This window comes from Pelophylax lessonae (assembly GCF_965119305.1).
Source record: "Pelophylax lessonae genome assembly, chromosome: 10".
NCBI lineage: Eukaryota > Metazoa > Chordata > Amphibia > Anura > Ranidae > Pelophylax > Pelophylax lessonae.
Window position 1 is genome coordinate 159,601,881 of NC_138777.1, and position 14,112 is coordinate 159,615,992.

The 14,112-nt window shown below is 44.0% G+C and overlaps 1 protein-coding gene across 1 annotated transcript in view; it reads right to left on the reverse strand.

The window, feature by feature from the left end:
• DRAP1 (DR1 associated protein 1) overlaps positions 1–14,013 on the reverse strand; it is an 87,026-nt gene extending 73,013 nt beyond the window's left edge. The window contains exon 1 of the mRNA XM_082269937.1: positions 13,855–14,013. Within this exon, the coding sequence (XP_082126063.1) occupies positions 13,855–13,896 (42 nt within the window). The 5' untranslated portion in view covers positions 13,897–14,013. The remainder of the gene's footprint in view (positions 1–13,854) is intronic.
• Between the last annotated feature and the right edge of the window lie 99 nt (positions 14,014–14,112).

Below are 14,112 nucleotides of genomic sequence, written 5' to 3' on the forward strand. Positions count from 1 at the left end.
TCCTGCTACTCCTCCTGAGTATGGCAATACCACATGTGTGAGACTTTTACACAGCCTGGCCACATACAGAGGCCCAACATGCAAGGAGCACCGTCAGGTGTTCTACCAATTTTGAAGGCCCTGGAGCACCAGGACAATGGAATTACCCACAAAATGGCCCCATTTTGGAAAGCAAACACCCCATTGTATATTCTATGAGGCATAATGAGTCTTTTGAACATGTCATTTTTTTCCACAAGTTTTCTGAAAATGTGGAAAGAAAATGAAAATGCATTTTTTTTTTTTTTTTTTACACAAAGTTGTCAATTTATAAGATATTTCTAACACATGGCATGTACATAGCAAAAATGACACCCCAAAATACATTCTACTACTCCTCCTGAGTATAGCAATACCACATATATGAGACTTTAACACAGCATAGCCACATACAGAGGCCCAACATGCAAGGTCAGGTGTTCTAGGAGCATAAAATTACACATATTATTTCATTACAACCAATTACACTTTTGAAGGCCCTGGAGAACCAGGACAATGGAAACCCCCACAAAATGACCCCATTTTGAAAAGCAAACACCCCAACACATAATCTAGGACGCATGGGCTGCAGATAGGTACTCGGGTACTCTGATCGGCTTCAGAAAGGTACTCGGGTACTCTGATGGGCTGGAGACAGAGACGTACTCATGTACTCCGATGACAGATACTCAGAGTACCTGTCACCAGCCCATCAGAGTACCCGAGTACCTGTCATCAGAGTATTTTGATGGGCTAGTGACAGGTATTCTTTATTGGGGAGGGGGCAATCAGTGCGATTTACTGTGCACTGTAATCAGTAACTAGCTGTTACCGCAATCTCCTCCTCATACAGGATCAGTGTGAGAGGAGGAGAACACGGTAACAGCTAGTTACCGTGTTCTCTGTTGATATTCTGTTACCAGCTGTGATTGGACACAGCCGGTCACGTGGTTTCATTGGCTCTTTTCCCTGATCAGGGATGGACTGTGTCAGAGTGACACTCTCCATCCCCGATCGCCGCTCGAGCGGCATGCACGAGGAAAGTGCATGTGGCCGGCTGCGATTGGACACAGCTGGTCACATGGTAAAGAGCCATTGGTTTGGTTTGGGTGGGAGAGCAGCGGAAACGGGCGGACATCATATGACACCCGCCCGGATCGACACAACGTTCCTACCGGCGTCATTTTACAATGCCCTGGCATGGAACTGGTTAAGAACAATAAATTAGAATATGACTAGTGCGGCAATTGTATATATTATTTTTTTTTGTTTTTTTTTTTTTTATTTGCTATTTTTTTCCCACGAAAGTGAGTGAGTGGAGAACAAAATGTATTAGAACATAACCTTTTCACACACACATTTGCTAAAAACAAGGGACCGTAAGTGATAAAGTTTAAATAGTTATTTTAAGTAATTAATTAGATGAATGCAGATTTGTGAAAATTGTATGGGCTCACCAAAATAAAACATCAAGCTGCCATCACAAATAATCCTCATTAGGGATAAGGCCAGGTGTGTTGGGACCCTAATATAAACCTGCCTTGGCTATCACTGTGTTTCATCAATAATAAGCGGTCAAGGGCCTGCCCTGCAGCCGCACAAATAAACATTGCATGCTTCAGATGCTTATGACTAAGGGCTCTTTCACACGGGCGATCCGATCAGATCCGCCTGTCAGTTTTTTAGGCGGATCTGATCGGATCCTCCATGAAGCTCTATGGGGCAGCGGATGTCAGCGGAGACACCTCCGCTGACACCCGCTGCCATCCGTATTCGATCCTGTCCGTGAAATCTGGACGGATGGAAACCCTATTTTTCCATCCGTTCAGGGATCAGATGAGAGCGGACAGGCGGTCCGCTCTCATCCGATCCCCCATAGAGAGCAGCGGAGGGCTGGGACACCTCCCTCTCCGCACTGCAAGTGGAGACGGAGCTGTCATCCGCTGGCTCAGCGGGGATTGGCAGATCGATCCCCGCTCAGCAGCACGGACCCGCCTATGGAGGCGGACCGTGTGAAAGAGCCCTAAGAGGGTGCAGTGAGAGCTCCTGATGGGATAGCTCAGGCAGATTCAGACTAGGATCCAAACACACCTGAACTCATCCCTGATCCTCATTCAGCTTAACCACTTCTGGCCCGGAGGGTTTTACCCCCTTAATGACCAGGCCATTTTAGTGCGATTCGGCACTGCGTTACTTTAACTGACAATTGCGCGGTCGTGCGACGCTGTATCCAAATAAAATTGAAGTCCTTATTTTCCACACAAATAGAGCTTTCTTTTGGTGGTATTTGATCACCTGTGCGATTTTTATTTTTTTTTTATACTATAACATAAAATTGAGCGACAATTCTAGAAAAAGCAAAAAACAAACAAATGTATATATTTTTTTTACTTTCTGCTATAAAACATTCTCAATAAAAAAAAAATTAAAAATCAAATCTTTTTATCATTTTAGGCCAATATGTATTCTGCTACATATTTTTGGTAAAAAAAAAAATCCTAATAAGTGTACATTGATTGGTTTGCGCAAATAATATGGAGTCTACAAACTAGGGAAAAGATGTCTTTTTTTTTTTTTTTTTTTTTTTTTTTTTACTAGTATAGTAATGGCGGTGATCAGCGATTTTTAGACAGATATGACACCTGACATTTTTGACACTTTTGGGGACACCAGTGACATTACTACAGTAATCAGTGCTAAAACTATGCACTGTTACTGTACTAATGACACTGGCAGGGAAGGGGTTAACACCAGGGGCGATCAAAGGGTTCAATGTGTCCCTAGGAGGGTGCTTTCTAACTGTGTGGAGGATAGACTTGCTGGGTGAATAGATAGACCTGTGCTCCTAAACAGGAACAAAGGATCCCTGTGTTCATCACTGACAGAACAGCAGTCTGCCGTGTTTACAACGGCAGACCGCGGTTCTGTCTCCACGGGGAGCAATCGCGGGTGCCTGGTGGATATTGCGTCTCCCAGACTCGCTGATTGGCTCCCCCGGTGTTGAATCCCACTAGCTGTGCCGCAAAACGACGTACAGGTACGACGTTTTGCGGGACTGAGGCGGCCTGGCGCAGTATAAGTACGGCGGATGGTTGGCGAGTGGTTTAGGTTCCTTTCACACATGCGGACCGTTTCTGCATTTTTCAGTTCAGTTTCTTGGAACAGATGAAAGCCCTATTTTTCTTCCGTTAAAAAAGGCATCGGACAAAAAACGAATGTAAATAGACAAATGGTCAATTTTTGCATGAAAAAAATGGCTCCAGGACTCAAGTTGCTGGAGGATGTAAAAAAACAAATGACAAACTGATTTAAACTTAATCCGATTTTTCTTAGAAAAAAACGTGACAGAACTGATGAAGTGAACAGTCCGCATGTGTGAAAGGGGCCTAGGGCTCCATTCACACTTGTGCGATGCACAACATGACACGCTGCAGTGCCATTAAGTTAATGGCACCCCAAAACAACTTGCTAAAGTTATGTGAAAACGCATGGTAACAAAGTGACGGGCTGTGGTGTGATTTTCATTTAAAAAGCGCTCACGCTTCGATTGTGCAAATATTGTATGTAGAGCAGCCCATTGCAATGAATATCATACCAGCACAGGTGTGATCAGAGTATGACAGACGACCACAATGCATTTTAGTTTTGCATTCTTCCAGCATTTCTATGGAATCAGAAGTTCCTGCTGGAGTGCTGTGATTGTAAATCTAAACAAGAAGCAGATGGCTAAACAGAGCCAGCAGCTGTGACTGAGCTCTGAATGAGGGAGTATCATCAATCAGAGCCATCAACCCAAAACGTACACCAATCAGCCATTACTTTATGACCACTGACAGGTAAAGTGAACAACACTGATTATCTTGTTACAATGGCATCTGAAGGTCAGTGGGATATTTTAGGCAGCAAGTACAGTAAGGGAAAAGTACTTGACCCCTGTTAATTTTGTACATTTGCCCACTGATAAAGAAATTATCAGTCTATAATTTTAATGGTAGGTTTATTTTAACAGTGAAATACAGAATAACAACAAAAATATCCACAAAAACACATTTCAAAAAAAAATTACAATTTGATTTGCATTTTAATGAGTGAAATTGTAATAATTGATCCCCTATCAATCAGCAAGATGTCGGTCTCCCGGGTGTCTTCTATACAGGTAACAAGCTGAGATTAGGAGCACCCTCTTAACTCACTAAGCTGCTACTGCGGCAAAGTTGCTCGATAACGTCTTGACGGCGTAGACATACATCGCCAGACATTCCCCTCTCTCGGCGGCGCGCGCGCCGCCGGATGCTCGCCTCCGCTGTATTCAGTCACAGCAGGAGTCGGGCCAGGGGAGGAGCGGCGGTGATCACCGCCGCTCTTCCCCATTCGTCGGGAAATCGAGTGTGGAGATCCGCCCGCTTGTGTAAACAAAGCGGGCGGATCTCCTAAGAGACAGGCAGGGTCAGATTGCCGGGTTCAGCATAGCTGAACCTGCGATCTGTCCCTGTGTCACTCAGTCACCTCCTCCCACACACGTTAGTAAGCACCAGGCATACATTAACCCCTTGATCACCAATAAAAATAAACCCCTTCCCTGCCAGTGTCATTTTTACAGTAACAGTGCATATGTAAAGCACTGATTACTGTAGTAATGTCACTGGTACCCACAAAAATGTCAAAAATGTCAGTCAAGGGTCCGATCTGTCCGCCGCAATCACGCAAAAAAAATTTTGCAGGTCGCCGCCATTACGCGTTAAAAATAAAAACACCAAAAATGACAGAAATATTTCTTAGTTAGTAAACGCAATAACTTTTGCGCAAACCAATCAAAATACGCTTATTGCAATTTTTTTCAACAAAAATATGTAGCAGAAAACAAATTGGCCTAAAATGATAAAAAAATTTAGATTTTTACATTTTTTTTTGGGGGGGGGGAATTTCATATAAAAAAAATGTGAAAAATATTGTTATTTTTTCAAAATTGTCACTCTTTTTTTGTTTATAGTGCAAAAAGTAAAAATCGCAGAGGTGATCAAATACCACCAAAAGAAAGCTCTGTTTGTGGGGAAAAAGGACGTAACTTTCGTTTGGGTACGGCGTTGCATGACCGCGCAATTGTCAGTTAAAGTCGCACAGTGCCGAATCGCAAAAAGTGGCCCAGACGTAAGACAGCAAAATCCTCCGGTGGTAAAGTGGTTAAAAGGGAGTGCTCTTAATCTCAGACACCTGTCCACAGAAGCAATCAATCAGATTCCAATCTCTCTACCATTGCCAAGATCAAAGAGCTATCCAAGGATGTCAGTGACAAGATTGTAGACCTACCCAAGGCTGGTTGGGCTACAAGACCATCGCCAAGCAGCTTGGTGAGAGGGTGACAATAGTTGGTGTGATTATTCGCAAATGGAAGAAACACAAAACCATTGTCAATCTCCCTTGGTATGGGTCTCTATGCAAGATCTCACCTCATGGAGTTTCAACGATCATGAGAATGGTGAGCAATCAGCCCAGAACTACACAGGAGAATATTGTCAATGATCTCAAGGCAGCTGAAACCATAGTAACCAAGAAAACAATTGGTAACACACTATGCACTGAAGAATGGAAATCCTGCAGCGCCCACAAGGTCCCCCTGCTCAAGAAAGCACATGTGCAGGCCTGTCTAAAGTTTGCTAATGAACATCTGAATGACTCAGAGGAGAACTGGATGAAAGTGTTGTGGTCAGAGGAGACCAAAATCAAGCTATTTGGCATCAACTCAACTCGCCGTGTTTGGAGGAGGAGGAATGCTGCCTATGACCCCAAGAACACCATCCCCACCATCAAACATGGAGGTGGTAACATTATTCTTTGATGGTGTTTTTCTGCTAAGGGGACAGGGCAACTTCACTGCATCAAAAGGATGATGGCCGGCCATGTACCGTTAAATCTTGGATGAAAACCTACTTCACCCAGCCAGGGTATGGGAAAGGGGTCATGGCTGGTTATTCCAGCATGACAGTGACCCAAAAAATACGGCCAGGCAACAAAGGAGTGGCTCAAGAAGCACATTAGGGTCCTAAAGTGACCTAGCCAGTCTCCAGACCTTAATCCCATAGAAAATGTGTGGAGGGAACTGAAGGCTTGAGTTACCAAACGTCAACCTCGAAACCTTAATGACTCGGAGAGGATCTGCAAAGAGGAGTGGGACAAAATCCCCCCTGAGATGTGTTCATACTGGGTGGCAAACTACAAGAAACATATGACCTCTGTGATTGCCAACAAGTGTTTTGCCACCAACTACTAAAGCCATGGTTTGGGAAGGGGTCAAATACTTGTTTCACTCATTAAAATGCAAAATCAATTTAGAACTTTTTTAAAATGCGTTTTTCTGGATTTTTTGTTATTTTGTCTCTCATTGTTAAAATAAACCTACCCGTATTTTCCGGGTGTATAAGATGACTGGGCGTATAAGACGTCCCCCCTAATTTTCATCTACTGGTAATACTTATACTTAGGTTACCTTGGAGATATTATACTCGGTGTATAAGACGACCCCCCATTTTTGGGGGATTTTTTTGAGGTTCAAAAAGTAGTCTTATACGCCAGAAAATACAGTACTATTAAAATTATAGACTGATCGTTTGTCAGTGGGCAAACATACAAAATCAGCAGGGGATCAAATACTGTTTCCCTCACTGTAAACATGTTGTCCCTAAAGTTAATCTGTTGAAAAAGAAAAAATGGGCATCCCAGTTTGTTGTGTATGGGGCTGTGAAGCCACAGGCTGGTCAGGGTCAGACATGCTGACTCGTGTCGTGAGCATTAGAATAGGACCACAGGCGGCGTGGCTTGGCACGCAGCGCGGATGGAAGCACACTAAGGGAGCTCCAACAGACTCGCAGCCCTAGTGCATGATCCCGGCGCCTTTCGGACCCGAGTATGGGCAGACAGAACCACCATACTCCCCACAAGTCCAATCAGATGGCCAGATGCCGCGATCCCGGAAGATGGGCGACTGAACATGTAGTTTGTCATACAGGTAAGCGGGCGGCACGGCGGGGGCTCGTTCTAAGGTAAGGATTTCATAATGAGCTAGTATGCGATGCATACTAGCTCATTATGTGTTTCTCTTTCAGGGAAAAAAAAAAAAAAAAAAAAAAAAAAAAAAAAAAAAAATCGGGTTTACAACCTCTTTAACCACTTTACCACCGGAGGATTTTCCTGCTAAAAGACCAGGGGTTATTTTGCGATTTTTTACTGCGTGACTTTAACGGACAATCGCGCGGTCGTGCGACGCTGTACCTAAACGAATTTCACGTCCTTTTTTTCCCACAAACAGAGCTTTCTTTTGGTGGTATTTGATCACCTGTGCGATTTTTTGATCACGCGCTATAAACAAAAAAAGAGCGTAATTTTTGCAAAAACAACAATATTTTTCACTTTTTTTTATATGAAATTCCCCCCAAAAAAAATGTAAAAATCAAAATTTTTTAAAATTTTCGGCCAATTTGTTTTACGCTACCTATGTTTGGTAAAAAAAATCGCAAAAAGCGTATTTTGATTGGTTTGCGCAAAAGTTATCGCGTTTACTAACAAAGGGAAAGATTTTTGTCATTTTTGGTGTTTTTTTTTTTAACGAGTAATGGCGGCGATCTGCGATTTTTTTTGCGGTACTGCGACATTGCGGCGGACAGATCGGACCCTTGACTGACATTTTTGACACTTTTGGGGGTACCAGTGACATTACTGCAGTAATCAGTGCTATATATATGCACTGTTACTGCAAAAATGACACTGGCAGGGAAGGGGTTAACAGTATTGGACAGGGAGGGGTTAAGTGTGTCCTAGGGGCGTGATTCTAACTGTGTAGGGACATGGCTACTAGTGTAAAAACAAAGATCAACAGTTCTACATAGTAGAACTGTTTGATCTTCACTTTTACACAGGGAGAACTGACAGGTGGCTTGTTTACACAAGCCGCTCTGTCTTTCTCCCGCTGTAGCGGCGATCGTAGTGTGACCGGCGGACATCGGGTCCGCCAGTCACACTCCCGCACTCCTCCGTGAACGAGCCGAGGCGGGCGCGCGCCTCGGCGGGCGCGCGCCCGCCCGCTATTGGCTCTGGAAGGAGTGACAGGCGAGCGACGTAGACCTACGTCACTCTGCCTGGCCGGGGCCGACTGCCGCAGTAAATATACTGTGCGCAGTCGGCAAGCGGTTAAAGTGTATAGTGCTAATGTAAACTAAAAATACACCAGCTGTCTCACACAGCCGTAAAATGTGCAAAAATTATCTTTTGCAAAAATAGCCCGTACGGTGGAAATTATGTGTAAAGTGCAAACAAATGTAAAATAATCATTTTTAAGGACTGCCCACTGTCTGGCAGTATTATAGAGTGCAACAAAAAAGGTTACCACCCTTCTGGTGATTAAAGTGCAGCAAAAATTTGAAATATAGCGTATTGGTAAATCATAGAACAAAACAAAGTGCTAGTGCTAATGCGACCCTAAAACAACATATATCATATATATTGTGACAGGCAAGAAATATTTCTGTCTAAAATAGCATCAACCCAAAAAACATCTGAAAATAACTGAATGAAATATATTTAAATAATTAGTCCATAAATCAGTCCATGTAATTCATAATAATTCCTCCCAGGTGATGAAATGTGCAAAACGTGCAGCAGCCGTGCCAATACAGTGTGTTCTCAGTGTCCACGCGTGGAAATCCCACCATCCGTGCAAGACCTTTTCCTCCCCAGAAGAACAGCAGGTAAAACCAGCACTCTCGCTTTAACAACGAATCTCCAGCTTGATGGTATGACCTAACACACTTGCTCAATCCACCCGATGGTCCCATTCACCAAGGACGATAACCCCAGGGATATAGAGATTGTGTGGAGGGGAAGGAGAGAGACTATATCCACATAGCGCAACTCCGTATAAATAAGTTAATTAAAATAGATATGGTTACACTCACTTAAAGCAATCTCTACCAGACACTGGAATTACGGAGTTACGCTATGCGGATATTGTCTCTCTCCTTCCCCTCCACACAATCTCTATATATCTCCGAAGACGTCACAGGATGTGACGAAACGCGCAAGATTTGGAACGCACAGCGTAACGTGACGGAAGTTCTCCCGCTCGCTACTCTGCAGTCAGCTTGTGCGGACACACACGTTCACTAGCGGCCGTTAGTGGCCTTTTATTGGGACATTCTATTTATATTATCTGGCTTTTTCATTTTTTATCATTGCTTTGATATTTTACCCAAATGTATGGGAATAAAATTTGATTTAAAAATACTACACTATCCGGAGCACCTTCTGTGTTCCTTCCTATTGGCCTGAGGTGAGAGGAGAGAGAGGGGGTGCCCACCGCCCTATCCACCCCAAGTGAGCCACGAGGAGACCCCTATTTAGCCTGTAGGCTACCTAAGCCTGGTTGGTCTTGATGCTACAAGGCATAAATGACCCACATCATCTGGTAAGTGACCCACTCTTAACATTATCACGGTGGAAAAGGAGCCAGAGCTGCACTGTCATCACAAAGTGAACGGAAAATTTCCACATTGAGCACCTGCACTTTTTTTGTGGATAAGCATCATTTTGCACAAGAGACTCACCATTTATTTGAAATTTTTCACTAGTCACATGATATGGACTTTATTATATGAATCACATATTTTTATGTTTATCACTATTTATTTGAATTCCCTGTTTAGTATTATTTATAATTTTTATCATTATATATCAATAGAGGAGTACTAATTTATTTATTTATTGATCGCCAGTCACAGTTATTTATATATTTATTATATTACCAAGGTTTATTATATGAGCAAGCGCTATAGGTAGCCTCACCAGTAGACTACTTCCTTACACATGCTGGCGTTGTCAGGTACATAAAGGCACACTCTTACACGTATGGTGGCAGTGTCCGACCCTGTCATCATACTGGACCAGGATAAAGATACCATACACCAAATTACGGATACAAAACTAAAATTAGATGAAGCAGGCAACATGCTGCATATCTCCAATTTTTCTATCACAAATACCAAAACTCCCTTTCAAGGCATCTACTCAATGCAGCCAAGTCGATTATACCACTTTGGTGGAAATCGACCAAGGCACCATGGATACAAGAATGGCTCCATAGTGTCACAGATTTGCGAGATGGAAGAAACATTGGCCCAAGCAACTGACAGAGTAGACCGCTTCCATAAAACTTGGACACCTTGGTTCACCTTTCGATACTCAAGTGCGTACACTTTCCCTGTGTCTTATCCCTAAAACCGGATTGGGTTTCTCTTTCTCACCCAAGTTGCCATAGAGATCTCCACTCTAAGAACCATGTAGTAGTGCATTATATATTCACACACATACACATCTTGCCTTAAAATGTTGATCTCCCGTTTAAAGAAGATGATTAATACATGAATATCTTTACAACAGCCCCCCTAACTCTACACTTCTTAACTTCGTCTTTCCTTTCTTTCTCTTGACTGACTTACCTTTTCATTCAAGATACTGAAATATGCACTTTGCCGATTTTATTTAGGGTCACTGTTAATCGATAAGGACTAGCAGGATTATATCTTTTTGCACCTGTCTAGTCTTTTTGACGTTAAGCTATTGACCTTTTCTGTATAACCTGACCCATTGATCTGTAACAGTTCAGATCCAGTTATCACCATCCAGAATATCCATAGCCTACATACGTTTGCCTTCCCTGTCTTTAAATTTCTCAACTCTTGTTACTTTGTATAAGATTTTTTATGCATCTCATACATTTCAACGAAGCTTGTAATCTTTCCTGTACTTTTAAAGCGGAGTTCGGAGCACAAAAAACAAAAAAACAAAATTTCAATGAAAATACCCCCGGGACAGTCAGGGCTAGTACATTCCACAATGGATAGCCTCTGATCTGTCCCAGTTCGCACTTACCTGCAAGAAGAAATACTCACTTTTAAAATTTCTTCTCCAGCGTTGCCATCTCAGGTGTGGGCAGCTTAAAGCCAGCGCGATCCTCTTCGGTCCCACGATGCACTGCGCCAGCCCCACTGTCACTTCCGGGGCCACAGCGTCATCCCTGCACAGCTTCTGGGCATGCCCAGAAGCTGTTTAGCAAGGTATGACGCGCCTGAACCGGAACTGACGTCGGGGCCGGTGCAGGCGCATTGATTCCTGGGAGCGATGACGTTCAGCTCCCAGGAATCATTTCAAAGCAAAAGTGACGACGCGGGCCGCGGGAGGAAGTGGAAGAAAGGTGAGTATATTTTTCTGCAATTACAAGGCAAGTAAAAAAAAAAAAAAAATCGTAATTATCCATTTCTGTTTCAGGTGACCTATAGCAAGCAGATGGCCCAAAATCGACTATGTCGATTTTGGGGCCGGAACTCCGCTTTAAATAAACACCTTTGAATGTAAAAAGAATAGGACCACAGAGTAATGGAAGAAGGTGGCCTGGTCTAACGAATCATGTTCTCTTTTACTTCATGTGGATAGCCAGATGCGTGTGCATCACTTACCAGATGGCACTAGGTTGCAATATGGGAAGAAGGCAAGCCAGCAGAAGCAGTGTGATGCTTTGGTCAATGTTCTGCTGGGAAATCTTGGGTCCTGACATTCATGTTGATGTTACTTTGACAAGTACCACCTACCTAAAAATTCTTGCTGAGCAAGTAAACCCTTCATTGAAAACGGTATTCCCTGATGGAGTGGCCTCTTTTAGCAGGATAACATGAACTGCCACAATGCAAAAATGGTTAAAGAATGGTTTGAGTAACACAACAGAAAGTTTGAATTGTTAACTCGGCCTCCAAATTCTCCAGATCTCAATGCATCAAGCATCTGTGGGATGTGCTGGAAAAACAAGCCCAATTCATGCCACATCTTGCAAATTACTGGGATTAAAAAGAGGAGCTCCAGGCTTCTTCAGAAAAAAATTAAAGTCAGCAGCTACAAATACTGTACCTGCTGACATTTAATGTTAGGACGCTTACCTGTCCTGGAATCCAGGGGTGTCTTCACCCCAGCCAATTTTTCAACGGCTCTCGGTGCTGCCACCGCCATTTCTTGTAAGGGAAACTGTCAGTGAAGCCTTGCGGCTTCACAGCCATCTCCTTACTACGCAAACACGAAGCACGCTGCACTTTGTAAATGGCCCAGTGGCTCCCCCCCCAAAAGGTGGCAAATGTAGCGGTGGTGGGGGGGAGCAAACAAGCAGAGCTTCCGCTTTAAGTCTCAGTTCACACCTAAACTATCAAAACTGGCGCAATTCTGGCCGTGATTGCAAATCGCGGGTTGCTTATGCTATTCCATCACTTTATGGCACCCCAATCGCACTGCAATAATGCAGTGATAAACCACGCTGCAATCACGGCAAATTGTAACACACAACACTGTTGCTTAAAAGAAGCTCATGCTCCTTTTTGAGCGACAAGCATCACACGGTGCAACTGGGGTGCCATTAAAGAGGAAGTAAACCCTCCTCTACAACTTGTACCTATAGGTAAGCCTATGATAAGGCTTACCTATAGGTACTGTAAATATCTCCTAAACATGTACCGTTTAGGAGATATTTACCTTAGATGCTGCCAGTGACGTCACTGGTGCATGCGCTCTGAAGGAACGGCCGATCGTGCCGTTCCTTCAGAGTCCCGTGCCGTGACTGTCGGCTCCCACTCGCGTGCGCGGGAGTGACGTCACCACGGCTCTGGCCAATCAGATGGCCGGATGCTGCGATCCCGGAAGACGGGCGAATGAACATGTCGCCCGTCATAGAGGTGAGTGAGCGGCACGGCGGGGGCTCGTTCTAAGGTAAGTATTGCATAATGAGCTAGTATGCGATGCATACTAGCTCATTATGTCTTTCTCTTGCAGGGTGTAAAAAAACAAAAAACAAACGAGTTTACAACCTCTTTAAGACGTAATGGCATAGAAAAAGTGTGCGTCGATTCCGCCCACGATTTGGGTTGCTCAGGCGTGAACTGAGCCTAAAGCGAAACTAAACTCTATTTTAAGCCATGGAAGCTGCCATCTTGGACTCTGATCTTCAACTGCCATGGTGCTGCACATGTGATCAGTTAGAAATCCAGCCATCTGATGATTTGACAGTTGGGTTGAGAACACAACCAACGTCTGTTAGCAATCCAAGCATGCCAGGAACATAACGGTTTTATTTATTTTCCAATTGTATTATTTGGGTTATAAACCATACAGATCTAAAACTGTACAATACAGTATTGAGAAGTACTGGCACATGACAATTATACTGTCCTAAGCCTAAATTGAAGGGTTTAGTTCCACATTAAAGGATCTGCTACTAATAGCTTGGAGCCAGATACTACAGCATACACTAGCGGGTCCATGCCTCGATGGGTCAGGGCTGTTTTGGGGGGCATCTCCACAATATTAGGTGGGTGTCAGAAGATTATGACCTGTGGGGGTTCAGATGCCCCCATTCCACCCCTGCACTGCCCCTTGCTGTCTAGGGAAGGGATAATGTACAGCAGACAGACACGTCACTGCAACAACACAGTGTCCCTGGATATGTCTGCACAGCACTGCACTGGTAATAGAGTGATAGCAGAGAACCATAACATGGAACCAGTGCAAGGCATGGAGGGGGTGAAAGGGGGGCGGGGGGCATCTTCGAGTCAAGACCCATCTAAAGGGGGGGGGGGGGGCAGGCGGAGAATTAGCCCCTACAATCCAAAAGGGACTAACACTCGCCCTTCAGACACACGAACCAGCCAAATAACACAACACCGGGAGCCCGAGCGTAGGATTTCCGGCATAGCGGGACCCGAAAACCCGATTAGGAAGGCCGGGCTCCAATTCCATCACAGGCCTCAAACCTACCGGCGGGAAACGCGCGTTATACTTCTTCTTCTTGCTCGGCATCGTCCACCGATAGGAATCCTGAACACCGAGGAAAGCAAAGGCGAAGAACAATTCACTGACCACAACTGCCGGGAGGACTGTCAGGATTTGTCCACAAAATGGTGTTTAATAAAGTTCATCCTGTTGTTAAAAAAATACACTTCCTAGTGTGTTGCAGGATGAATGTGCGTGGACAATAAAGTTATTCTGTAGAGCGCTTCCGGTTCCTCAATGTGT